General features: G+C 39.2%; 1 protein-coding gene across 6 annotated transcripts in view; it reads right to left on the bottom strand.

Annotated features, from left to right (window-relative positions):
* The window catches only part of CCAR1 (cell division cycle and apoptosis regulator 1), a 65,341-nt gene extending 38,447 nt beyond the window's left edge, over positions 1-26,894 (bottom strand). Inside the window, exons 1-8 of one of the 6 annotated variants that reach the window (XM_019813190.3) lie at positions 26,748-26,894; positions 25,435-25,556; positions 10,027-10,199; positions 9,184-9,228; positions 4,533-4,565; positions 1,892-2,085; positions 629-743; positions 322-514 (exon numbers count right to left, since the gene is read on the bottom strand). In XM_019813190.3, the coding sequence (XP_019668749.1) occupies positions 322-514; positions 629-743; positions 1,892-2,085; positions 4,533-4,565; positions 9,184-9,228; positions 10,027-10,199; positions 25,435-25,507 (826 nt within the window). In that variant the 5' untranslated portion in view covers positions 25,508-25,556; positions 26,748-26,894. Of the gene's footprint in view, positions 1-321; positions 515-628; positions 744-1,891; positions 2,086-4,532; positions 4,566-9,183; positions 9,229-10,026; positions 10,200-25,434; positions 25,557-26,002; positions 26,024-26,243; positions 26,458-26,622 lie in introns of those variants that run through there. The other 5 variants (XM_045040064.1, XM_006937830.5, XM_019813192.3 and 2 more) reach the window with 5 other exon arrangements.
* Between the last annotated feature and the right edge of the window lie 395 nt (positions 26,895-27,289).

The raw sequence follows: 27,289 nt of genomic DNA, 5'->3' as shown, positions 1-27,289 counted from the left end.
TATATATATAATGTTATGTTTATATGACATTTTCTTCCATTACAGATAAAATACCAATGAAGGGACAAGGGATTAATAACTCTAATATTTATGTCAAGTTCACAAAGAGCAGGTCTTCCTATAAAAGCAACAAAATAAAAATACTTCCAAAGAGGTATAAAATACAAGCGGTCTACATAAGATACTTACACTTCCTTTCAAGTATTCTGGAAATCCCTGCCTTTTTTATAATTAAAAGCATATTCTCATTATTTTAACAACTAAAAAGCTGTAAAAGTTATTTATTAGTCTGAAACAGAAAAGATACACTGCATGTAATACCTTTCTGCTGTGGCTGCTGTAATAAAGGCTGTGGCTGAGTCTGCAATAATGGTGTAATAGAAGCTGCTGAAATCTGTGCCTGCAGCAGTGACTGGGGCTGAGGCTGAGCCTGAACACCAAATGTCGTCTGTGGTGCAATTGGCTGAAGTACAGCAGGAGGAGTCTTGAGTAAAGGTTGAGTTTGGGATTGATTCTTAACAAAAATAAAAAAATAAAATAAAAATTTTTTAAATGAAGAAAAAAGCTTCAATTATTAGAAGACTGAATCACCAAGTTTCTGTAATACTTAACTCAGTATTTTATATACCTGGTTTGGTAGCGTCTGAATTCTTTGTGCATTCCATTTAAAAGGCATATTGGGATTATATGTAGCTTCAACCAATACTCTGTCACCCACTTGGGGGGTTTTCCCTTTGACAGCACTGGAAAAAAAATTGTTAAATATAAATGCAATTAAAAGATTCCTCCAAAAATTATTTACATTTGTAGTATTTTAACTAAACTATCTGAAATGGAAGTCTAAAAAGCTCTTAAAAAGTCTACTTTTTGTCTGCTACTCTTACACTGATTTGAGTACTGATCATGTTTCACCCTCCCTGTAAAAACACAGGGTTTGAAATGGAAGAAATAATTTCCACCTCATTTTCTCCATTTTCTCCCAATATTGTGTCCTTCCTTCTACAGTACATTCTACCTTTTATAGCCCAAGAGTAAGATTTCCTTTGGGCTGTGGAGAGATAAGAGAAATGAGGTGGAAAATAGGAGACCCATTTTTTTTAGTGTCATACAGCAATTACATTTCCCAAAAAAGTACCTCTAAGGCAATTCATTAAGAATATATTTGAGATATCCACGGAAAATCTTATTTCATGCAACCACCATCACACTAAAAAATATTATTTTGAATAGGTTAGTCACTAATCAATCATTCAATTTGATTCACTAATTTTTCAGTTGAAAATGCTTTTTTAGTATATATTGTCATTAGATATGTCAAACAGAAGATTAATTTTAAAAGGTATAGGACTAATTAAATCTCTAATCCTATTTTAAGTCTGCCCATGAAGAGTTGGAAAATAAACTCACTCCTATAAAACATGTATAAAGAATTCACCATAACTACTTGTTCAGTAACCAGAAGATAGCTTCATTCATATTCTCCATCAAAAAAGGCCAGATATAAATATAATAAAAGCTGAATGACTAAAACAAAAACTTGGAACTAAACCACGATCCTCTGCCGTAATTAATTAAGCCTTATCAATATACTTCATGCTAAATACAAGAAGGCTGGGGCGCCTGGGTGGTTCAGCAGGCTAAGCATCCAACTCTCGATTTCGCTTCAGGCCATATCTCACAAAATATGAGTTCAAGTTCTGCAAGGGGCTCTGTCCTGATGGTACAAGAGCCTGCTTGGGATACTCTCTCGCTCACCACTCTCTGCTCCTCCCCCACTCACTTGTGTGCACAGGCACATACACACTCTCTCAAAATAAACTTATAAATAAATAAATACATACATACATACATACATACATACAAGAAGGCATTTGTCAAAACCTAAGTTTACCTAAGCTGAAAGAATACATCTTCATCCACAAATCCGAACGTATCATGTAGTTTTGTAACTACACCTGTAAAAACACGCTGTTTTTGAGGTTGGGTTTGTTGCTGACTGGACCTAGGTGTTGGATATGATACAGTTATCTGTGCTGCAGGCTGAGGAGTAGACAGGCTAAGGCTTGTAGGCAGTGCAACAGCTGGCTATAAAACAAAATCAACATCAAATTAAGCTAATGATTTGAAATACTCTAGAAATTAAAAATGACTACTCAAAACTAAAAATGCTAAAAATAACTTAGTTGAAGTTAGGAAATACACATGTACACCTTGAAGATAAGATAAATATTAAAAAAAAATCTACTTCAACATTAAATTCTCTCAAATGAATGTTTTCACAGATCATTCCAAGAAAAGAAGATACCATAGTGAAACAAGTTTTAAAAATACTGCATATTTTAGGGGTGCCTGGCTGGCTCAGCTGGTGGAGTGTGTGACTCTTGGTCTCCGGGTTATAGGTTCAAACACAATACTGGGTGTAGAGATCACTTAAAAAAAAAAAAACAACAAAACAAAACAAAACAACCACTTGCAACTATGTGGATGGAACCAGAGGGTATTATGCTAAGTGAAATTAGAGAAAGACAAATATCATATGACTTCACTCATATGAGGACTTTAAGACACAGAACAGATGAACACAAGGGAAGGGAAGCAAAAACAGGGAAGGGGACAAAACATAAAAGACTCTTAAATATGGAGAACAAACAGGGTTACTGGAGGGGTTGTGGGAGGGGGGATGGGCTAAATGGGTAAGGGGCATTAAGGAATCTACCCCTGAAATCATTGTTGCACTATACGCCAACTTGGATGTAAATTAAAAAACAAACAAAAACCTGTGTATTTTAGTCCCTTCTCACAAATTCAAAAACAATAATGTGATACTCAGGTAAAGTCCTATACAAGTGAAAGACAAATACATATCTCACTTATGTGTAAAATCTTTAAAAACACAAAAAATTAACAGAAACAGAGAACAGATTGGTGATTAACAGAGGTGTGGAGGGAAGGGAAATGGGTGAAAATGGTCAAAAAACACAAACTTCTAGTTATAAGATAAATATAAGGATGTAATGTACAGTATAGTGAATATAATATTGTATTGTATATTTAAAAGTTGCTGAGACAGCTCTTAAAAGTTCTCATCAGAAAAAAATATTTGTAACTGTGAGGTGATGCATATTAACTAAACTTCTTATGATAATCATTTCACAATATACATAAGTCAAATTACATTGCACACCTTCAACTAATACAGTATCATATGTCACTTATCCTTAAATAAAACTGGAACAAAAAGAAAAAAAGTTAACACTTTCATTGTTCTTTCGTGGCACAATCAAGCATGAATAACATATTACTGATTAAAACTTCTCTACATAAATAGGAATAAAATCATTAAAAAGAAACATTCATCTAATTCTTCAAGACAAACCATTGTATTTGTTTTATACCTGCCATGACGAGTCTCTTAATTTCTACCATTAAAAAAAAAAAAAAAAGCAAAGTCCTACATATAGTGAAGGAACTCAACATTTCTCAAATCGTGACCATAAAATTATTTTCCCATGAAAATAATTAATATCCTAAGACACTAATGATTTATGGGTACACAATGGGAAATGCTACTCTAAGAAAAGACAAATTTTTATAGCTTTTCTAATTAGTTTGGAAATTCTACTATTGGAGATTGAAAATACAAGATCAGTGTTAGTTGATTTTGATTCTATAATAACAGAAAGTGAGGTTGACTTCTCAACTCAAGTGCATTTTTTACAAAAATAACAGATTCAAGACTAAAAAAGTATGAAAGGTTATAGAGTAAACCTTCTTCTCCTGTTCCTTCGATACCCAATTCCTTAACCATGGGGAAATGGTCACCAGTTATTATTAGAGGTTCTGTTTTGTTTTTGCCAGTTGCATAGTATTTCACTCTCAGTGAACCATGGCCCTTGGGCCACATCCAGCCCACAGCTTCTGATTCATGTATAGCTTATAAACCAGGGATGGTTTCTTACACTTTTAAATAATTTCTAAAATGAAAAAAATATGCAACAGGGACTGTAAGTGGTCCACAAACCTAAAGGAGCATTAAAAGTTCAAAACATTTTAATGCTGCTGAAAAATTAAGCAGATAATGTAAACAATACCTTCACCTACTAAGGTCAAGCCAAAAAAGATACATAAAAACTTCCTAAAATTATTAGTTACAAAGGAAATGTAAATGCCAAAATCAGTTTTTTGGTTTTTTTGAACAGCAGGCAAAAGTTTATTAGAGTAAAAGATCAGAAAGGAAGAACAGTAGGACAGCTCTCTTTATAAAGGGGACATTCGAAAGTGAATGCCCCAGAATTAAGTTTAAATAAGACCTCATATTTATTCAAACTAGATCACAGCTGGATCTGTGACCAAAAACCATAAAAGAGAAAACAAAACCATATGCTTTCCAGCTGTATTTAACATATTGTTAAATTATTATGTGAATCCAACCAATATTCATCTTCAAACTCTGGAACACTAGAATACAAATAAAATTGTGGTCTATTCTTCATTCAGATATCCAAAAGAAATTAAAATAATGGCAAACTAACCTGTGTTAAAAGGGTCTGTTGAGGTTGCTGTAACTGAAAACAGAAAAAAGAAAAACAAAAAAGATCAATTGAAATTGTTTCACAGATGCTTTATATAAGGAAAAATTCCTATGAAGTCGGTACTTCATTTCTAATTAAGAAATACAGTAAAAAATACCAGAAGTCATTAGGTGTAAGGTTTCCTACAACTATTTCTTTTTTTTCCTACAACTATTTCTAAACGTAGATCTGATATATAACTAACTCATTCAGTGGAACAACCTGGCTGCCTCCATGAGCACAGCATGCAACTCTTCATCTCGGGGTTTTAAGTATGAGCCCACACTGGGTGTAGAGATTACTTAAACATAAAATCTTTAGGGGTGTCTGGGTGGCCACTGAGCTTCTGACTTTGGCTCTGGTCATGATCTCGCAGTAGTGGTTTAGAGCCCTACACTGGGCTCTGCACTGACGGCAAGATCTTCTGTCTCCCTCTCTCTGCCCCTCCCCTGCTCTCTCTCTCTCAAAAATAAACATTAAAACAAACAAACAAACAAACTCCTTAACAAAAGGGGTGTCTCGGTGGCTCAGTCAGTTGAGTGTCCAATTGTTGATCTCTGCAGAGGTCAAGATCTCATGGTTCATGAGATCAAGCCCTGCATCAGGCTCTGGGCTGGCCATGTGGAGCCTGCTTGGGATTCTCTCTCATTACACTTCCCCCACTCACTTGCTCTCCTCTCTCTCAAACATTTTTTTTAATCTTAAAAAAAAACGAAAACCAACTAATTCGTTCAATAAAGAAATTGATCTTTTATCTTATTTCATAAGAGTAACACCCACAAAAAAACCCCATGAGACCCTGGACAGGAAAATTTCTAGTTCTACCACGTTAATCACTGTGCTACAGAAATGATTAAATATCATCAGTATGCTACCTGTATCAAAAATATCATTGGCTATCTATTTGCATCTGGCTGACTCAGTTAGTAGTGCATGAGACTCTTGATCTCAGGGTCCTGAGCCTTAGCCACATGTTTGGGTGTAGAAATTACTCAAAAAACTTATCATTGACTATCTACATGATACATCTGATAAAGGATAAATTCCCCATATATATGACTCACACAGTAACTCACACCAAAAAACAATCTTATTAAAAAATCGGCAGAGGATCCAGACATTTTTTCCAAAGACATACAGATAGATGAAACAACACATGAAAAGATGTTCAACATCATGCATCATCAAGGAAATGCAAATCAAAGCTACAACGAGCTATCACTTCACACCTGTCAGAATGGCAAATTCAAAAACACATGAAATTAAGTGTTGGCAAGAATGTGGAGGAACTGTCATGTACTGCTGGTGGAATGTGAATTGATACAGCCACTGTGGAAAACAGCATGGAGGTTCCTCATAAAATCAAAAATAGAAATACCATATAATCCAATAATTCCACTATTGGATATTTACCCAAAGAAAACAAAAACACTAATGTGAGAAGATATATGCACCTCTAGGTTTACCACAGCATTATTTATAAGCCAATATATGGAAGCAACCCCCCCCACACACAGGAATATTACACAGCCACAAAAAAGGGTGAGCTTGTGCCATATCAGACAATACAGATGGACCTAGAGACTATTATGCTAAGTGAAATATGTCAGACTGAGAAAGACAAATACATGATTTCACTCGTAAGTGGATTAGAAAAAAATGAAGAAAAAAAGGAGAATCAGAGCTATAAACACAGAGAACTGATGGCTGCCGGAAAGGAGGAGGTTTGGGCAAAATGAGTGAAGGGAAGAGGGAGATTCAAAGTTCTAGTTACGGAATGATTAGGTCACAGGAATGAAAAGGCACAGCCTAAGGGGGAGCTTGGATGGCTAAGTCGGTTAAGAGTTCAACTCTTGATTTCAGCTTAGGTCACAATCTCACAGTTTGTGAGAGTGAGTCCCACGTGTGGCTCTGTGGTGACAGGGCAGAGCCTGCTTGGGATTCTCTCTCCCACACTTAAGAGCAAGCAAGCAAACATGCACATTCCCTCTCTCTAAAAATAAACATTCATAAAAATAAACATTAAGGGGCGCCTGGATGGCTCAGTTGGTAGGCGTCCGACTTTGGCTCAAGTCATGATCTCACGGTTCATGAGTTCAAGCCCCGCACTGGGCTCTACGCTGACAGCTCAGAGCCTGGAGCCTGCTTCGGATTGTGTCTCCCTCTCTCTCTGCTCCTCCCCTGCTCACACTCTGTCTCTCTCTCAAAAATAAATAAAAAAATAAATAAACATTAAAAAAAATTTTAAAAATCTGAATGAAGGTTCAAAAAACTGAAGAAGTTCCTAGTTTATAGTTCTCTTACATTACATTTTACAATAGTGCTGTACAAGCTTGCGAAGATAGAATATGGGTCGTCAGTCTTTACAGACTTCAGTTCCTCCATTTGGAATTCACAAAGAAGAGGGATCCTGAAGAAATCATATGTGGAACATACTTTGACACCTACTGTGTTATAAAATGTATCATCAGATGTGCCTTGAGAATAGTAAATGTAACATTAAAAAAAGTTGCTGGCTATAAAAAAAATTTTTTTTTAAAAAGGCATAGCATAAGGAACACAGTCAGTGTTGTTATAATAACAATGTAACAAGACACATGGTAGCCACATTTGCGGTGAACGTAGCATAATGTATAAATTTGTCACATCATTAAGTTGTATACCTGAAATTAATGTAACAAATGTGTGTTAACTATACTCAAAAAGAAAAGCTCAGCCTAGTAAAAGAAAATAAAATTAGGGGTGCCTGGGTAGCTCAGTCAGTTGAGAGTCCAACTTCGGCTCACGTCATGCTCTCACGGTTCTTGGATTCAGGCCCACATCGGGTTCTATGCTGACAGATCAGAGCCTGGAGACTGCTTTGGATTCTGTGTCTCCCTCTCCGTCTGCCACTCCCCCACTCACGCTTCATCCATCTCTCTCTCTCAAAAAAAAAAAAAAAAAAAAAAAAAATCACAGGCTATCTAATTCATATATATCCCCCTAAAATGAGAAGCCTTCTCAGATTTGCCACATGCATGGGGACCATAAGGGACCATACACTCTGACATCGTTTTTTTGGCAATAGTAAAGGATAACACTCATTACCAGAAAATACAAGGAATTGGTGTAAAAAGAAAAAAATTTAAATTATGGAATAGAAAGTTGACTTAAGCTAGGATAAAAGAATCTATGTGGGGTCCTATTCAAAGCACCCGGCTTACCTGGGATTACCATGTATTAGAGGTTAAATCTACCAAATTATTTTTTCTCTAAGTCAAGAATAAACAATGGCATTTTTTAAGGCAATAGCATTTGAGCCTTTCATTTTCATACGGTTCAACCTAACACATAATCTTTCATGATAAACTTCATAACAGTAATAAAATAAGTCTAAGGATATTTTTGAAAAGCAGGTAGCCAACTCTGACATCAATCTCTTGCCAAATTTTTACAAGTTTACATCAATATTAGGGGGATAGTATAACCTTCAGTGAAAGTGCAATGCTTCTGAAGCCCCAAAGGACTTAGCCAAGAATGAAATTGGGTCATGGATCCACTAGGGACAAGACCTTATGGATAAGAAGCCTCGTGTTTATCTAGTGTTTTTGGATCTAAGTTTTTGGTCCTTCTCTCATATCCCCTTTTCCCCTCCTGATTGCTATACTTTCCTGAAGCTATCAACAACACTGAGAAGAAAGAAGACTACCTCTACTCTTAAAAAGCCTTGAGTGGGTGCTTAGGCTAGAACCTATCTAGATTTCAGCAGGGCAAACTCTTTTCTCCTTGACATGCCTCTCCTTGGGTTCATTTTTTCTTAGCTTTCCCTATCATCACAGATATAAGACTCCACAGAACATAATTATAGAACAAGACTAGGGAAAAAGGGCTAAAAAAACTTGCTTTTTCCCTACGTCGGGAGTTTTCAAATTGTCAAAATGTGCTATGAGAATAGGAATGGGAAAATACAACGGGAGGCTTCTACCCACTTTCAACAGCTCTATTTTAATATTTTATATTTTATATATTGAGTTTCAATACACGATTTCATTAGGTGAAAATAGAGAGGATTCTGTTGCTTTAAAAAAAATAAAGGCTCACGGGGTGCCTGGCTGGCTCAGTTGGTAGAGTGTACGACTCTTGACCTCAGAATCGTGACTCAAGTCCCACTCTGGGTATAGAGCTTACATTAAAAAACCAAAATAATAAAATCAATAAAAATAAAAAATAAAGGCTCAAAGCCAGTGGTCTATCTAGGGCTTAGGTTTCAAATGAGAAAAAGGACCTTTTCATTTTCACATGTGGTCTAATACAGCACAGTAGGGCTAGATGCTCCAGACAGAAGTACTGGGCCACTGACTCAGTAACAGATTCTTTCCAGATTATCCTCTGCATGCTTTCTTAGCAACATGTGACAAAAATGGCTGCTAGTTGAAGATTTCAATTTCCACAGGACACCTCTCCTACCTTCCTCTCCCTGGGAGACATTCCTTTAACCTACCTCATTTCCCCACCCCAAAAGAATTCAAATCACACATTAATGTAGCTGAAAGGACATAAAATCTGTATAAATTGAATCTGGGACAAATGGCTTTTTAAAAATCAGTTTTTAATATGGAAAATATAAACTAACCTGCTGTTGCACACTATACAAGGCCTGCTGAGGTTGTGAATATTGCTGGAAAAAAATTTTTTTTCAAAGAAAAATATGGATGTTAGTTTTATTCATTCTCAAAAAGTGATATACATATATACAAATACATAAACAAAATTATACTAAATAGAAATTTTCTTGAACAGCTAAACTTGATGAAAAATAAGCAAAAGATATAAGGACTATCCGTTTTAAGAATTTTGACCATGCAAACGCACTGCTCCATATATCTTAGCATATATAGTAATTTTAATCACCTGAAAAATAAGCATAATAAAACCCCACAATTATTAAGTCTTTAAAAAATGAAAGTACCTACTGTGGCTACTCAGAATTAATAGTTTTCTATGTCACATATTAAAAGCCAACAAAGGGGGTGCCTGGGTGGCTCAGTTGGTTGAGCGGCCAACTTTGGCTCAGGTCATGATCTCACAGTCTGTGAGTTCAAGCCCCGCGTCAGGCTCTGTGCTAACAGCTCAGAGCCTGAAGCCTGCTTCGGATTCTGTGTCTCCCTGTCTCTCTGCCCCTCCCTTGCTCATGCTCTGTCTCTGTCTCAAAAATAAATAAAAACACTTAAAAAATAAATAAATAAAAGCCAACAAAGGAGTGCCTGGGTGGCTGAGCTGGTTGAGCATCCAACTCTTGGTTTTGGCTTAGATCGTGATTTTACAACAGCCCCAAGTTGGGCTCTGTACTGACAGCGTGGAGCCTTCTTGGGATTCTCTTTCTCTCTCCTCCTCTCTAACCACCCCCCCCCCCACTACTCACGCTCTCTCGCTGTCAAAATAAATAAATAAACTTAAAAATAATAAAGAGATTCACCTGTTGCAATGCAGCTGCTGCAGCTGCAGCTTGTTGCTGCAGCGCCGCAGTCTGAGTTAACTGATAGTTTGCTGGGGTTTGTGTCGTAAGGCCCGCTGCTGCTAATGCAGTTTGCTGTGTGTAAATGGTAGGAGATGCTCCAAGGAGTGATGGCTGTTGAACACCCAACGCGGCTAAAATGAGATTAAAAAGGAAAGAAAAGAAAAACATTATTTGGATCCTTCCTAGGAATCTTCCCTAAGTACTTAGTTATGAATAATGCTGTAATTGTTTAGTAATAACCTAAAGCAGAATTTGAGTAAAGCTTGTTAAACTGAACTGATTCAAGTACCGTCCCAGATCCCAGAGGCTTTGTACTTAATGTTGATGTCATGATTGAAAACATAATTCTATAAAATCAAACTGCACAATGAACACAACCAACCTTACCTAGACCAAAAGTCTAAAGTACTCTTAAGAGGTATTTCCAGGAAAAAATGCAGAAAATAAATTGTATTATTTTACTAATCTAGAATTTACTGTTTTATCTTCAAGAAGATGAAAATCATATTATAGGCAGTGCTGCTGCAAGTTATCCACCTATAACTTTCTACTGGACAAAATTTTCATGTATTTCTAATTTACATTAAAGATTTATAAAACTAGGGGCACCAGGCTGGCTCAGTTGGTAGATGGGATTCTTCTTCTCAGGGTTGTAACCTCGGAGTCCCATGTTGGGTGCACATTACTTAAAAATAGCATACCTGGGTGGCTCAGTCGATTAAGTGTCTGACTCTTCATTCTGGCTAGGGTCATGATCCAAGGGTCATGGGATTAGGCCACATGTCAGGCTCCATACTGAGCCCAGAGCCTGCTTGGGGTTCCTTCCCTCCCTCCCTCCCACACTCTCTCTCTCTCCCCCCACTCTGCCTTTCTCCCCAACTCCTGTGCTCTCTTTCAAAACAAAACAAAACAAAACAAAAAAGATTTAGAAAATACTAAATAACGAGGAAATAATAAACCAGGAAATACACCAAAGCAACACTTTAAAATTGTTGCACTACTTTATGGGACAATGCGACAAAATTAACCACAGCAACTTAAAATTACCACCTGATCAAACCAAATTGGGGAAAGAACTCAGAAGGACAGATTTAGGTATGTAATTGTTTAATGTATGCTTAGAGCTAAGATTTTACTTGAAGCTTTCATGCAATTCCACTGAATGCAAAAAAGCAATCAATTAAACACTGCAATCTAAAAAATAAAATAAAAATTGCATCTAGCACTATCCTTCCCAAAATTGGATCTCCTTGTACAATGACTAGTTCCCCAGGACATTAAAGTCTGAAAGCAAAGAAAAAAGGGTCCAAGGTTTAAAAAGCTAAAGAAACGGGGCACCTGACCGCCTAAGCTGGTAAAGCATGCGACTCTTGATCTCGGGGTCATGAATTCAAGGCCTACAATGGACACAGAGCTTACATTAAGAGAAAAAAAAAAAGTTGGGGCACCTGGGTGGCTCAGTGGCTCAGGTGATTGAGCAGCTCTTTTTTTTTTTTTTTAATGTTTTTATTTATTTTTGAGACAGAGAGAGACAGAGCATGAGCAGGGGAGGGGCAGAAAGAGAGGGAGACACAGAATCGGAAGCAGGCTCCAGGCTCTGAGCTGTCAGCACAGAGCCTGACGTGGGGCTTGAACTCACAGACCGCAAGATCATGACCTGAGCTGAAGTCGGACACTCAACCGACTGAGCCACCCAGGCACCCCGAGCAGCTCTTAAAATATGCTCAGGTCATGATTTCAAGGTCCTGGGATGGACCCCTGCATCAGGCTATGCACTGACAGCAAGGAGCCTGCTTGGGATTCTGTCTCCCTCTCTCTGCTCCAAACACACTCACATGCACCACCTGCCTTTCAAAATAAATAAATAAACTCTAGGGGCATCTGGGTTGCTCAGTGGGTTGAGCATCCAACCCTTGGTTTCAGCTCAGGGCAGGGTCTCACAGTTCAAGGGACTGAGCCCCATGTCAGTCTCTGCAATGACAGAGCAGAGCCTCCTTGGGATTTTCTCTCTCTCCCTCTCTCTGCCCTTCCTCGCTTGAGTGTGCCTGGGCACACACACTCTCTCTCAAAATAAATAAACTTTAAGTAAACTTTTAAAAAAGTATATGTGGGGCGCCTGGGTGGCGCAGTCGGTTAAGCGTCCGACTTCAGCCAGGTCATGATCTCGCCGTCCGTGAGTTCGAGCCCCGCGTCGGGCTCTGGGCTGATGGCCTGGAGCCTGTTTCCGATTCTGTGTCTCCCTCTCTCTCTGCCCCTCCCCCGTTCATGCTCTGTCTCTCTCTGTCCCAAAAATAAATAAACGTTGAAAAAAAAAATTTTTTTAAAAAGTATATGAAACTTTTTAAAAAAGTATAGGAAACAATGAATTAAGTACATAATTTTACTCAGAACCTTTAATGTGCCAACTAAGCATTAGGAACCTCAAAAGATTGCCATAAAAGTAGCATTTACTCACGGAACACACTCTTTTACAAAGCATCTTGCTTGTATCTGAAAATACATATCTGTAAAATATCTGGGAAAAATGCTGCCCTATAACTATTAAGTTAACACCCTTATACAAAGAATAGTATTTTGCTGTACAGGAAGAGAACAGAGAACATTAATGAACTAAACAAAGCACCTAATCTAGAATATCCCAGAAAATCTTCAGAAGTGTGAGGTCCATTATCAGTCATTTAAAAGTTCAAATTAATTTTACTTAAAACAAACCAGCGACAAAGCAAAGCAAAAACAAAAATCTCAGAAATTATATTTGTCATTCTTATAAATTACAAATGACTCCCTGCAAAACATACGGATCGTTAAAAATTTAAAAAGAGGGGGGAGGAGAACCTAAGGGGGGAAAAAAGTTCTAAATGTCCTAAATCCTTACCACATTAATCTTCTTTCGTTTTTAAGTCGTTTTGTCGTTTTGTTTTTAAGTAAGTGAGATATCACAGATGGGCAGAAAGGAGAAACCAGGCCTAACTACATGAATTTAAATAGAAGTTTAAATAAAAGGGCAACTAGGTGGCTCAGTCAGTTAACCATCAGGCTTCAGCTCAGGTCATGATCTCACAGTTTGTGAGTTCAAGCCCCTCTGTCAGTTCAGAGCCTGAAGCCTGCCTCAGATTTTGTGTCTCCTTCTCTCTCTCTGCTCCTCCCCTGCTTGTGCTCTTTCTCTCTCAAAAATAAGTAAATTGGAGCACCTGGGTGGCTCGGTGAGTTGAGCGTCTGTCTTCGGTTCAGGTCATCATCTCATGGTGCGTGGGTTTGAGTCCCACATTAAACGCTCTGCTGTCAGCTCAGAGCCTACTTCGGATCCTCTGTACCCCTTTCTCTCTGCCCCTCCCCGACTAGAGCACACTCTTACTCTCTCAAAAATAAACATTAAAAATAAATAAGTAAATAAACATTAAAAAAAGAAATTTAAATAAAAGTGGAGAATCTCTTAATGCTAGCCCAAGTTCAAAATGAAGTTAACTGCATTGAGAAAAAAAGGTACTGACTGAAATCTAGGACGTAAGTTCTAATCAGTGGATCCTGTTAACATTTTATTTTTTTTTGATCCTGTTAACCTTTTAAAATTGTATGCAAAATTGCAAACAAGAAAGTCCAAAGCTTTCCTCCATTTTAAAGAGAATTTCAGACCCAAAAAAGGTTAAGAACTGCTGTTCTAGGATAACAGAAGCCAGATACTCATTGAACACAAGATAAGGACCATAGTGAAAATTATTAGTGTTTTAAATTCTAAGATTGGCGTGTTACACATTTGACAAAAGTGGCACCAAGGATTCAATTATCATACTCATCTCCTTCACCTACCTGTGGTGTGACCTCAGATCTGCTCTGTTTCATTCTGTTAGTACCAATTTCCAGAACCCTGGATGTTGCCACAGCAGAATGGCGCAAAGCCAGGATCTCAGAAAGTCTGGTTTCTTTTCTTAAAGCTTTTCTAGGTGTTCTGAATCCTGGCAGCATACACAGCAGCCTACCATAAGTAGGTAGGATGACAGACACATCTCTTTTTCACTGTTACCAATCAGTGTGATAAATCAGAAACTACAAAAAAATTAAGGTGACTCCAGAATAATGTGGGGGTTAAAGGTGCTTGACCTCCTCAAACAGTGAAAAATCCACATAAAACTTTTGATTCCCCCCAAACTACTTCCAATAGCCTAGTGGTTTGGGATAAAATATTCCTAAATGAAAGAAATTCCAATTAGCTAATTTGTTGATGACATTATTTTTCTAGGACCTCAATACAGTGTTAGGTCTATGTAAGCCATTCACATATAGGGAACCAGTCGGTTAAACATACTGATGTCTTGAAAGTTGAAAAGAAAACAGAGATGCCTCGCTGGCTTAGTTGGTACAGTGAGCAACTGCAACTCTTAATCTCAGGGTCATGAGTTCAAGCCCCACATTGGGGGCTTACTTTAAAAAAGGTGGAGTGGTGCCTGGGTGGCTTTGTCAGTTAAGCATCCAACTCTTGATTTCAGCTCAGGCCACGATCTCATGGTTTCTTAGATGGAGCCCAACATCAGGTTCCATGCTGGTTGGGATTCTCTCTCTCTCTTTCTGCCCCTCCCCCGCCTGGTCTCTCAAAATAAAGAAACTTTTTAAAAAATGTGTTAAAAAAAAATTCCATACACATATATTAGCAGTTAGTGATTGGACCAACACTTAGTCATAAAAGTTTGTCCCTCCTATGTTTTCTAATTATAATTTCTCCCTGAATTTTGCATTGTAGGATTACTGTTTAAAGATTTTTGGAAGAAAACAAAGTAGCATAAAGTGATACACTAAAATGAGGAGAAAGAAAACTATGTGGCATAGAAAAAGTATAAAGCTCAGTTTTATTAAAAATTATTTCAGGGGCGCCTGGGTGGCTCAGTCGGTTAAGCGTCCGACTTCAGCTCAGGTCACGATCTCACGGTCCGTGAGTTCGAGCCCCGCGTCTGGCTCTGGGCTGATGGCTCGGAGCCTGGAGCCTGCTTCCAATTCTGTGTCTCCCTCTCTCTCTGCCCCTCCCCCGTTTGTACTCTCTCTGTGTCTCAAAAATAAATAAACGTTAAAAAAAAAAAAATTATTTCAGGGGGTGCCTGGTTAGCTAAGTCGGAAGAGCATACAACTCTTGATCTTGGGGTCGATTTCAACCCCCACATTGGGTGTACAGAGGTCACTTAAATAAATCAATAACCTTAAAAAAATTAATTCAGGATTGATGTAACCCACCAGAATTCAGGACACGTGTTAATGGTGTTTATAAACCACTAAAAACTTAGGTCCTGTATTGTATTTTTTCCTTTAAAACTTTTTAAGGGGTGGGGGAAGACTTCTTAAGAAATCTTACCTGGCTCAGTTAGTTAAGCATCTGACTCTAAATTTTGGCTCAGATCATGATCTCATTGTTTGTGGCACGGAGCCCCATGTCGGGCTCTGTGCTGGTAGCGTGAAGCCTGCTTGTGATTCTCTCACCTTCTCTCTGCCGCTCCCCCACTCACATGCGCTCTCTCTCTCTCTCTCAAAATAAACTTTAAAAAATAAAAAACTACTAACAGCCTACTGCTGACTGAAAGCCTTACCAGTAACATGAACGGTTAGGATATTTTGTATATGATTATATGCTGTATTCTTACAATAAAGCTAGAGAAAAAAAATCATAAGGAAAATACATTTACAATACTGTACTTATCAAAAAAAAACTGCATAAAAGTGGACTCACACAGTTCACACCCCTGTTGTTCAAGGGTCAATACCTGTTGGTAATGAAGGGTTCAACTGCTAGGAGAAATTTATGGGAAGGAAATTTATATTCTATTGGTTGTATCACACCACTAGCTAGTTAATTCAAATTTTGTGAAATTACTGTGCATCTGGTTGTGGCCTTTATGTATCTGTGATATAGCTCTTTTTTTTCCTAATGTTTATTTTTGAGGGACAGAGCATGAGTGGGGGAGGGGCAGAGAGCGAGGGAAACAGAATCTGAAGCAGGCTCCAGGCTGAGCTGCCACCACACAGCCCAAAATGGAGCTTGAACTCACAAACCGCGAGATCATGACCTGAGCCAACGTTGGACACTTATACTGACTCAGCCATCCTGGTGCCCCAATACAGTTCTTGTTAAAATCATTCGAGACTTTATTCTGAATAAAATATATTTCATTATTAATGCTCCCCTTTTTTGTGGTTATCTGAGAAACTATCCTTGAATATTTTTAATTTTTTAATGTTTTTATTTATTTTTGAGGAGAGAGAGCGCACTCACGAGCAGGAAAGGGGCAGAGAGAGGGGGAGACACACAACCCAAAACAGGCTCCAGGCTCTGAGATGTCAGCATGGAGCCCAGCACAGGGCTTGAACTCAAGAACTGCGAGATCATGACCTGAGCTGAAATCAGATGCTTAACAAACTGAGTACCCAGGAGCCCCATATCCTTGAATATTTGTAGACAGAATTTTTTCCAATCATCCACAATGGGACAGTCTGTTCATTTATCTATTATCTGATTCAATATGATTGCTGAAGGTCTTGTAACCCTTCTGAAACAGATAAGCTTTTCACAGTGTTATCAGTACTTTCATTGACAAACCTATGAAATGAGCCCTAAACCACATAAATAAGTAAATTTAAGGACTAAGCTTTCTTAAACCTTTAAGAACTGTAAATTTTATCATTTCCTAAAACATAAAATCAGTTTCATATGACTGAAAAACACTTGTGTTATGACATACTAATAGTTACTAGTTATCACTGTTGTATTTTAAAATCTTTATTGTGCTCTATCTTTACTAAGAGGAGTCATCCTGAGATAATAAAATTCAAAACCTCAGGCTGATATCAGATACTTCCTTTTTTCACCTTATGCAAAATTTAAAGCATTGGTCAAGCAATGATTCATCCTTTGAAATTTCCACCTACCAACTATGTTCAAAAAGCAATCTATTTAGAGAGAAAAACAGCATGAATATATGGGGGATTTTCTTCATAACTTGTGGATTTATAAAGTACTTACACACCCAGTTTTAAATCAAGTGAACAAATCTTTTAAATGTCATCTTTCGATACCCTTTTAAGATCAGATTTCACACAACTATAAAACCTCTGATGCTCCTATTTGCAGATAACTATTTTAAAATTGGATACCTCATTGATCAATGCATTCCTGTGGCTTTCAAGGTTCTACTCTAAGCCCATGATGTACCCACTGATTAGAAATATTCACTACCTTTTAAGAATAATAGGTTAGGGCATTAAGAATAAGAAATTAAGGGGAGGGGAGAATAAGAAATTAAAGAAGTCAAATGCATAAATTTCCCTTTATAAAATAAATGAATTTGTGGGTAACGTTAAAAAAAATAAGAAGGCACAACATAGTATTTTAAATACATTCTAAGTATTGTATGCTTCCATAACTGCATTGTTTGATACATTAGCCACCAGCCATACGTGGCCATTTTAATTTAAATTTGTGAAAATTCGGTGTGTCTGGGTGGCTCGGTTGTTTAAGCAACAGACTCTCAATTTGGGCTCAGGTCATGATTTCGCGGTTCATGAGATTGAGCCTCACATCACACTCTGCACTGTCAGCCCAGAGCCTGCTTGGGACTCACTCACTCTCTCTCTCTCTCTCTCTGCCTCTCATCAGCTTGTGTACACGCTCTATCAGTCAATTAGTGAAAATTAAATAGAATTAGAAATTCAGTTCCTCAGTCACAATAACATTATTTTTCTTAATGTTTATTTTTGGGAGTGTGAGCAGGCAGGGGGAGAGAGAGAGAGAGAGAGAGAGAGAGAGGGAGAGAGGGAGAGAGGGAGAGAGGGAGAGAGGGAGAGAGGGAGAGAGGGAGAGAGGGAGAGAGGGAGAGAGGGAGAGGGAGAGAGGGAGAGAGAGAGAGGGAGAGAGAGAGGGAGAGAGAGAGGGAGAGAGAGAGGGAGAGAGAGAGGGAGAGAGGGAGAGAGAGAGGAAGAGAGGGAGAGAGAGAGGGAGAGAGAGAGGGAGAGAGAGAGGGAGAGAGGGAGAGAGGGAGAGAGGGAGAGAGGGAGAGAGGGAGAGAGGGAGAGAGGGAGAGAGGGAGAGAGAGAGGGAGAGAGAGAGGGAGGGAGGGAGGGAGGGAGGGAGGGAGGGAGGGAGGGAGAGAATCCCAAGCAGGCTCCCCACTGTCAGCACAGAGCCTGATGCGGGGCTCACAAACTGTGAGATCATGACCCGAGTCGAAATCAAGAGCCTGATACTTAACCGACTGAGCAACCCAGGTGCTCCTCATAGTAACCACATTTAAAGTACTCAACAGCCCCATGTGGCCAGTGGCTACCAAATCAGGCAATGAAGATAAATATCCATCATAAAAGAAAGTTCTTCTCAGTGATCAGTGCTATTCCTTAAGAAAAAGGCAAAACCTTAACTAATTATCTGTTATACGGTTTTCTTATAATCTCTATAAAGATTAATACCCTTGAAGACAACTGCTTTTCCATTCTTTTGACGTGCCAAGGAATTGATAAGTTGTGATCCTGGCTATAATCTCCTCCAGCTATTATTCAAGTAATAATAATTGAGTAATTTATTATTCAAATAAATAATAATTCAAAGGGAAATCATCAACAATGATTTCCCTTTCAGGCAGTTGAAGACACTATTCATAATGTCCTATGATTTCTTCTATCCTTAATTGCCTCTGATATTTACCTGATTTTCAGCCCTGTTTCTTTCAAGGAGTCTTGTACGATCCAAAGTTAATATTCAAGCTTTCAAGATTACTTCCAGGGGCGCCTGGGTGGCTCAGCTGGTTAAGCATCTGACTCTTGATCTTAGCTCAGGTCATGATCTCATGGTTCGTGAGATCAAGCACCACCTGCCCCTGCCACCTCAAGCTCTCTCTCTCAAACAACAAAAACTTTTTTTCACTGTTACTTCCAATACATTTTCAGCTATAATAGACTAAAATTATTTCCCAGATCATAAAACACATAGTGGAAGAGAAGTCACAACTGCATAAACAGAAGTGGCATGCTCAAGTTAGGACAGAGATGGGGCACTCACTGGTTTATAATCTGATATGTTAATGCAGCTCTCACTGAGTAAGAGCACAGGTATGGCATATTCAGAGTGGGGGGGGGGGGGAGGAGTTGAGCCTTAATAGACTTTATGTGCATTTTTCTTTACTCTCAGGATAAGATTTTAGAGACTACCTGCTATTACACAGTACTAGTAGTGCTTAAAGAGGGTTAAGCCAGGGGTGCCTGGGTGGCTCAGTCAGTTAAGTGTTTGACTTTAGCTCAGGTCATGATCTCATGGTTTGAGGGTTCGAGCCCCACATCGGGCTCTATACTGACATCCCAGAGCCTGGAGCCTGCTTCAGATTCTGTGTTTCCCCTCTCTCACTGAACCCTCCCCTGCTTGCACTCTCTCTCAAAAACAATAAATAAATAAATTTTTTAAAGCAGGGTTAAGCCAACACCAGTAGCAATTCTTTCCTACCAAATGAGTTATAAACATCCAAGTCTGTTTAGGGATGACTAAGATAAGTGAAGTATACATACTATATCAACTATTACTCATTTGAAAAGGACCTTGAATGTTGGAATTTAATAATTTGAGCTGCTGATTCAAGAGATTAGGGTTTTAAAAGATGACTATTGGGCAAGAATAAAGAGGTAGAAAAAATGGGATCGTATTTAAAACTGTATTGATATTAGTTTCAGCCACCTGTGTAAAAGCACATTATCACTATATTTTTAACTCCTAAACCAGTTCATGTTCCTCTATGGACAAAATGTAGTCATTTTACAAAGAGGTGTAAGAAATAGGTGACAAACTGGTTAGAATACGCTAAATCATTCCCAATACTTCAAAATTATGATTATAAACACATACAAATGTAAGTATTTTCAGTCAAATCTAAAAACTACCCCTAGTCAATAATAAGGGCTAAAGATTCAATCAGTGGGGCACATGACTGGCTCAGTAGTGGAGCATGCAACTCTCAATCCTGAGGTGGTGAGTTCAAGCCCCACATTGGGTATAGAGAGTACTTAAAAAGTAAAAATAAATAAATAAAAATAAATAAATCTCTCATAAACATTCAATCAGTGGCTGGCCAGCAATCTCTATCAATGTCTCTTTATACACAGAAAACTGTTAAAACTTTGAAACATAAAAGTTCTGGAACCAAATTAAGAATGTCACTGAATACATACCATAGCACTTCAGTTAGAAAATGGAAAAAAAAAAAGGAAAATATTAAGAACAATTATTTCAGGGGGCCAGGATGGCTCCCTCAGTTCAGCATCCAACTCTTGGTTTCACTTCAGGTCATGATCTCAAGGTTTGTGAGTTCAAGCCCTGTACTGGGGCTCCAGGTTGACAGTGTGGAGCCTGCTTGGGCTCCCTCTCTCTCTCTCTCTCTGCCCCTCCCCCATTTGTGCGCTCATGCTCCTCTCTTAAATACTCTTCAAACAGACACACACACCCACGCGCGCGTGTGCACACACACAATTATTTCAGTGTGGAAGAAATGAGATTTGGACTGGAAAGACAGAACATCTTGAATACCATCCCAAGAAGTTTGAAATAAATTCTAAAAGTACTTGAAGATACTTTTGCAGATAAGTAAGACAAAAATGGAAGATATAATGAACCACAATTCTGATGTGCTAACATGGACTCTCTTGTGACGTTCTGTAAGACCTAAACAAATTTCTTCATCTTTCTGGGCCTCAAATTCCTTATCTGTTAGAGAAAGGAGTTGAGACAGAATCTAGCTCAGGTTTTATCCAGGTTTGAAAAATTCTGTGATTTAGACAGAAATTATGCTTTAGGAACATGACATCTGACAAACACATTGGAGCAGAGAGAGAAATAACAAGTAGCCTATCCAGTAAATAAAAGAAGAAAGCAAATAAAAAGAATTAGAACTAAATAAAGAATAATAAAGAACAATGCCACCAAGTGACAGATGGGAAAAAGAACTTTTTCACTGGAGGCGCCTGGGTGGCTCAGTCAGTTAAGCATCCAACTTTGGCCCAGGTCACGATCTTGTGGTTTGTGGGTTCGAGACCCATGCCGGAGACCCATGCCGGGCTCTGTGCTGACAGCTCAGAGCCTGAAGCCTGCTTCGGATTCTGTGTTTCCCCCTCTCTCTGCCCCTCCCATGCTCATGCTCTGTATTTCTCTCTCAATAATAAATAAACGTTAAAAAATATTTTTAAAAAGAACCTTTTGACTTAAAGATCTATGGTAAGCATCCTGGATTGGGTTTGAGAAAAGTATGGAAAGTCCTGAAAGTTAGGTGAGAGACTCTGGTATATGAACTGTAAGCAAGAGAAAGCTGCTTGGTGGCAGTTATTCAAACGTGAAGTGCCCAGGGCCTAAATGTAAAATAAGAGTATACCTGAGGCATTTTCAAAGGGGAAAAAAGTCATGATTTGGTATTTGATTGAATATGGGGGGTAAAGAAAAAGAAAATCAAAGATGACAGATGATGACACCTAGGAATTAGTAACATTTTAAGTGAATATGCAAGGTTTTTTTTTTAATGTTTATTTATTTTTGACAGAGAGAGAGAGACAGAGCATGAGTGGGGGGAGGAGCAGAGAGAGAGGGAGACACAGAATCTGAAGCAGGCTCCAGGCTCTGAGCTGTCAGCACAGAGCCCAATGTGGGGCTTGAACTCACAGACCGCAAGATCATGACCTGAGTTGAAGTCGGATATTTACCCGACCGAGCCACCCAGGCGCCCCTGAATATGCTCAGTATTAAAACTAATCAGGAGTGCCTGGGTGGCTCAGTTGGTTAAGCGTCCGACTTCAGCTCAGAGCATGATCTCACGGTTTCTGAGTTCGAGCCCCTAGTCAGGCTGTGTGCTGACAGCTCAAAGCCTGGAGCTCGCTTTTGGATTCTGTGTCTCCTTCCCTCTCTGCCCCTCCCCTGCTTGTGCTCTGTCTCTCAAAAATAAATAAATGTAAAAAAAAATTTAAAAAGAAACTGATCAAAAACAATTCAAATACTCATCTTCACTTTTACAACAGATTTCAACAATACAACACAATTATGCATGCTTTTACTTAAGTTTTACTTAAGTCATCTGCATGAATGCAATGAAATTTTCCTATCACTGTTAGCTGAGAATTTTCAAAGTTAGTAAAAATGCTAAAAATATCCTAGAAAATGGAATAGCATAGTCTTTAACTGAAGTTATATGTTAAGTTATATAACAGAAGAGTAGCAATTTTTTAAAGCTATTTATTTGGAGAGAGAGGGGGAGAGGATGCATGCCAAATGCAGGGGAGGCAGAGAGAGGGAGACAATCCCAAACAGGGCTGGAACCCAGGAACAGGGAGATCATGACCTGAGCTGAAATAAAGAGCTGAAAGATCAACCAACGGAGGCACCCAGGTGCCCCAAGTGTACTAATTTTCATATTGCTCTCAAAAGAAAATGAGTCAGGGGGCACCTGGGTGGCTCAGTCAGTTAAGTGCCCGACTTCAGCTCAGGTCATGATCTAGCAGTTTGTGGGTTCGAGCCCCACATCAGGCTCTGTGCTGACACCTCAGAGCCTGGAGCCTGCTTCGGATTCTGTGTCTCCCTCTCTCTCTGCCCCTCCACCATTTGTGCTCTGTCTCTCAAAAATAAATAAATGTGAAAAAAAGACAGAAAATGGGTCAGAAATATAAGCACAAAAATAAAATATTTAATTCAAGTTGAATTATTCAGTTAACCTTTTTCTGTTCCATGATCATCTAATTTATGACAGTGGCCTCTGATACTACTATGTGTATTTTGTTTTTTCAATAGAGTAAAAAGTGACACCTACACTATTGCCTTAAGTCCTTATATGTCCTTTGTTGAAATTTTTTTCTCAAATTGTATTTGAAGCTGCCAGGAGAAAACTTAAAGCACTGTAATTAGGTTAGAATGTTCTCCATTGAGGGGCACCGGGCTGGCTCATTAGCGGAGCATCTAATTCATTTTTTTTTTTAATGTTTATTTACTTTTGAAACAGAGACAGAGCGCAAGCAATGGAGGGGCAGAGAGAGGGGGAGACACAGAATCTGAAACAGGCTCCAGGCTCTGAGCTGTCAGCACAAAGCCCAACACGGGGCTCGAACCCACAAGCCGTGAGATCATGACCTGAGCCGGTCAGACGCTCAACCAACTGAGCCACCCAGGCACCCCTGGAGCATCTGATTCTTGATCTCAGGGTTGTGAGAGTTCAAACCCCATGTTAAGTGTGGAGATTACTTAAAAATAAAATCTTTTTTTTAAGTAGGCTTCATGCCCAGTGCAGGCCCAACGTGGGGCTGAGATCAAGAGTCAGAAGCTTAACCAACTTGAGTCATCCAGGCATCCCAAAAAATTCATCTTAAAAAAAAAAATAAATGTTCTCCATTGAGATGAGATGTAAGTAAGCCATTCCAATTGCCTGAGGATTGAAAATGTAACTTTTACAAAAATTTGAATGGTTCTAAAAATCAGATCCAATAAGATGAGATACTGATTAATCGCAAATAAGACTTTTAAGATGAAGGCAAGAAAACAGCAAGCTATAAGGAAGCAGCCTGATATACCGCACCTGGAAATTATACATTTCAATAAAAACAGTATCGCTAAAGCGTTCCATTTAGAGCCTACTCCAGGATTTTTACACGAAGGCTAAGAGTAGATACATGCTAACAAAACACTTGCCTACTTACTGAAATCATGATATGTCAATAAAATTTGATTTTGAAAATCTCTGATTAACAACAGGTCTAAGATAACCCATAATTTCCTACAGCACAAATACAAGCTCCATTTACACAAATCCCTTTTTGTTTGGACTCTATTGCTAAATATCGAAAAGGAGACCTAAATTTACGATTGACTTTTTGTTTGACATTTTTTATAAGCCTTTGCTGTCTCCTTGGCTCAGCCTGAAAACAAAAACAAAAAGAGTATAATCTATATTTAAGTAATTACAATACAAATGTTAAGAGCTATAGAAAGTAACTTTTACCATAACAGCTATTTTGTTGGAACAATACAGATACAAATTTAAAACAAATCATATGCAGAAAAAGCTGGGTAAAACATGTTTAGGTTACCAGCATACAAGTACCTAGTACTTGTTTCCGGACACACAGTAATTGCTAAGAATTCCTGTTTCATCAAAACGAACACCAAAGTCCCCATTATTTAACAAAATACCTGGATCTGAATTAAATACAATCTATAACTACTATTTCATACATAATATCTTCAGTTACCCGTAGAACTGATCATTTAACCTCCTAAACAAAGAGTAACTAAAATAAAAACTCTAAAGTATCTATTTCTTTAAGGAAAAAGGCCACCTAACAAGATAATCATGTCCATTGAATTTTAGAACACCCAAGTCAGAAGATTATAGTGTCTCTATAAGTGACCTCAAATTACTAAAATATTTCAAGTACATAAAACATGGCAAAGAACCATTATTAGAGAGGTCATAAATAAAAATATACTCAAATTAACAGAATAAGCTGCAACTTTTCTGAGTACTCAAAGAAACTAAAATTCATTCCATAGTATCCTTGGGAATTTATTTAAGATTCAAACAAGAAGTCACGAAATGGTGTCAAAAAAAAATAAATATTCCTACAAGCAAATTAGCTCAATGAAACATTTACAGTGACATTTTTTTTGTTGACCACATTTAGAAAATGTAAACATTCATTGGCTCCTTTTATATCTATTTATCTTTCTCCTTTGCTTGGTAAATTCTTCAGAGTTGGGTTTTGTACTTTAAATTCAAACAACTGATAAGCAGTCGTATATAATTTCTCATAAAATATAAAATTTTATTCCATTTATTTTTAAATATAACTTGTGAATATTGACACCTTAACATGCCAAATAAGATAACCTCTAATCAATCAAGTAGCTAACCTAATTAAACCGAAGTTAATAATTTAATGTTTAGGGGCGCCTGGGTGGCGCAGTCGGTTAGGCGTCCGACTTCAGCCAGGTCACGATCTCGCCGTCAGTGAGTTCGAGCCCCGCGTCAGGCTCTGGGCTGATGGCTCAGAGCCTGGAGCCTGTTTCCGATTCTGTGTCTCCCTCTCTTTCTGCCCCTCCCCCGTTCATGCTCTGTCTCTCTCTGTCCCAAAAATAAATAATAAAAAACGTTGAAAAAAAATTAAAAAAAAAAATAATTTAATGTTTGAAAAACTATATAAAACTGTCCAAACTGCAGTGTAAAACATGTTTTGCTAGTTGATCCATGAATTTTAAAAGCTTCACAAATAAAAGATACATCATTTGGAAACATTTTACAGTATTACATATAGCCTAATTCACATAGTTATAACATGTCCTCCCCCAACCCCCAAGTTTACAGTACTTGTGTTCAGTAGCCTGACCTGGCTGAGATACCGCAGTGGCTGTAAACTGAGTAGCCCATGGCGGATTCTTCTGTCCTCCAAACTGAGCCATGATGAAAGGAGGAAAAAGCCTTCGCTTGTTTGTCTTCTATAGCAGCGATCTATTAAGAAAGAACCCACATTTCAAACTTGAAAGTATAAACATCATGAAAGTATTTTAAAGAAATGTTTGTCAAGGACACCTTCGTAGATCATAGTATAAATAGCAAGGTGTATACCAACGTCCGATATGCAGCAAAAACATTTTACATCAAGTATCTCACCAAAAATACCCAAATTCAACATAGGACATTAGGGGTAGACTAGTAAGAAAGGCATTTCTTTCTGTGACTACAAACTCACATTTCAACGAAGACCATGTGCTATTATCAACCCAAGTCTTAACAAAAAGAACTACACAGCTGCGGGTTCAAACAAAATAAAGCCTGCGTGTTTCTTTTGGCAATGAGTTGGAGATTGAAAGTGGTAAAACCAATAACGGAAATTGGGACGAGACACTGAATAAAGGTATTTAAGACTATCATCTAAATAACGAACATCTCCTTACTTTCTCGGGATGGAAAGGGCCGAGGGGCTCCTTTTCCTTCCCCTCCCTCGAGGGGGAAAGACAGTTGAAATAACGGATCCCTCCCCCCAAAGAACCATCGCCAAGACCCCTCCCCCCCAAAATCAGGCCAGAAAAGGCGAAGATCTCAGCCCGCGCACCCCCTCCTTCCCCCCGCGACTCGGAGGGGCCAGAGCACTGCCATCCATCTTCCTCCAGCCCCAGCTCCTTGCGGGACGCTGACCAGAGAAGGCAGAATCCTACGTCTCACGAGACTGGGCGAAGCGCCAACACTGGGTATTGAAAGTCCTGGTCCCCTTAACCACCGTGCCGGGCAGAGAGCCTCTATCCCCCAAAACCCGCGCCGCCGCCAGCCGCCCGACGCCCTGGGCCGGAGACCGGGAGGCTAAAGCTCAACGGCTTCGCAGCGAGGGACGGCGCTCGGCAGTCCCTCTCGACCCGCCAGACCGAGGCGGAGGGGCGCCGGGGGCACCTGAAGACCCCCGGGGGAGAGAAGGCGGGGGGAAACGAAGCGGTGGGGGAGGGGCCTGCCGCGCGGGGCCTGCTTCGACCCGCACAAAAGGGACCGTGTCCCTCCCGCCCCAGTCCCACGAGAACCCCACCGTCGCTGGCCTACGGACGCCGTGATCCCCAAACGGTCGATCCCAGCCCTTCTGCGAATCCGAAAGGACGACAGGAGCCCCGGTTCCGCCGCCCGCTGCTCCAACCGCGAGGACCAAACCTTCACCTGAATCGGGTCCCGGCTAACACCGAGGCCATTTCAAACCCGTCAGCCTTGGGCGCATGCGCCAACTTCCCCCTCTTCCTCCACGCCTCTCCCCTCCTCCTCATCTCTCCGAGGACGGCGCTGACGGGTTTGCGTTCTGCGTGCGCGCTCCCCAGCTCGCCTTCAGTACGCTCACCGCTTTCGCTACGCAGCTAGAGCGAGAGCGCGCCTGAGAAGAGTTACCTGGGATTCCCATAACAATGAGGCAGCGGAGTCTCAGCGCCAGCTCTGAAGAAAAGAATTTTGTTAGGCTGGGCAGGAAAGAATCGGCGGTCACGTGATCCGATCGGCTTGCCGCCATTTTGTGCTCTTCGCCTTTTTTGTTTTTTTTTTTTTTTCTCATTCAAGTACTTGGAAGAATGACTATGTCCTGTGTCAGCTTCCTTATTTTTTTTTTAATTGAGATAAAATTCACTTACCACATAACTCACTCTTTTAAATATTTTGCACAATTCGGTGGCCTTTATTTTTTATTTATTTTTCTAGTGGCCTTTATATAGTCA

The sequence above is a fragment of the Felis catus genome, chromosome D2 (assembly GCF_018350175.1).
Source record: "Felis catus isolate Fca126 chromosome D2, F.catus_Fca126_mat1.0, whole genome shotgun sequence".
Taxonomy (NCBI): domain Eukaryota; kingdom Metazoa; phylum Chordata; class Mammalia; order Carnivora; family Felidae; genus Felis; species Felis catus.
Note: the sequence above shows the minus strand (reverse complement) of the source record. Positions and strands in the feature narration are given on the sequence as shown.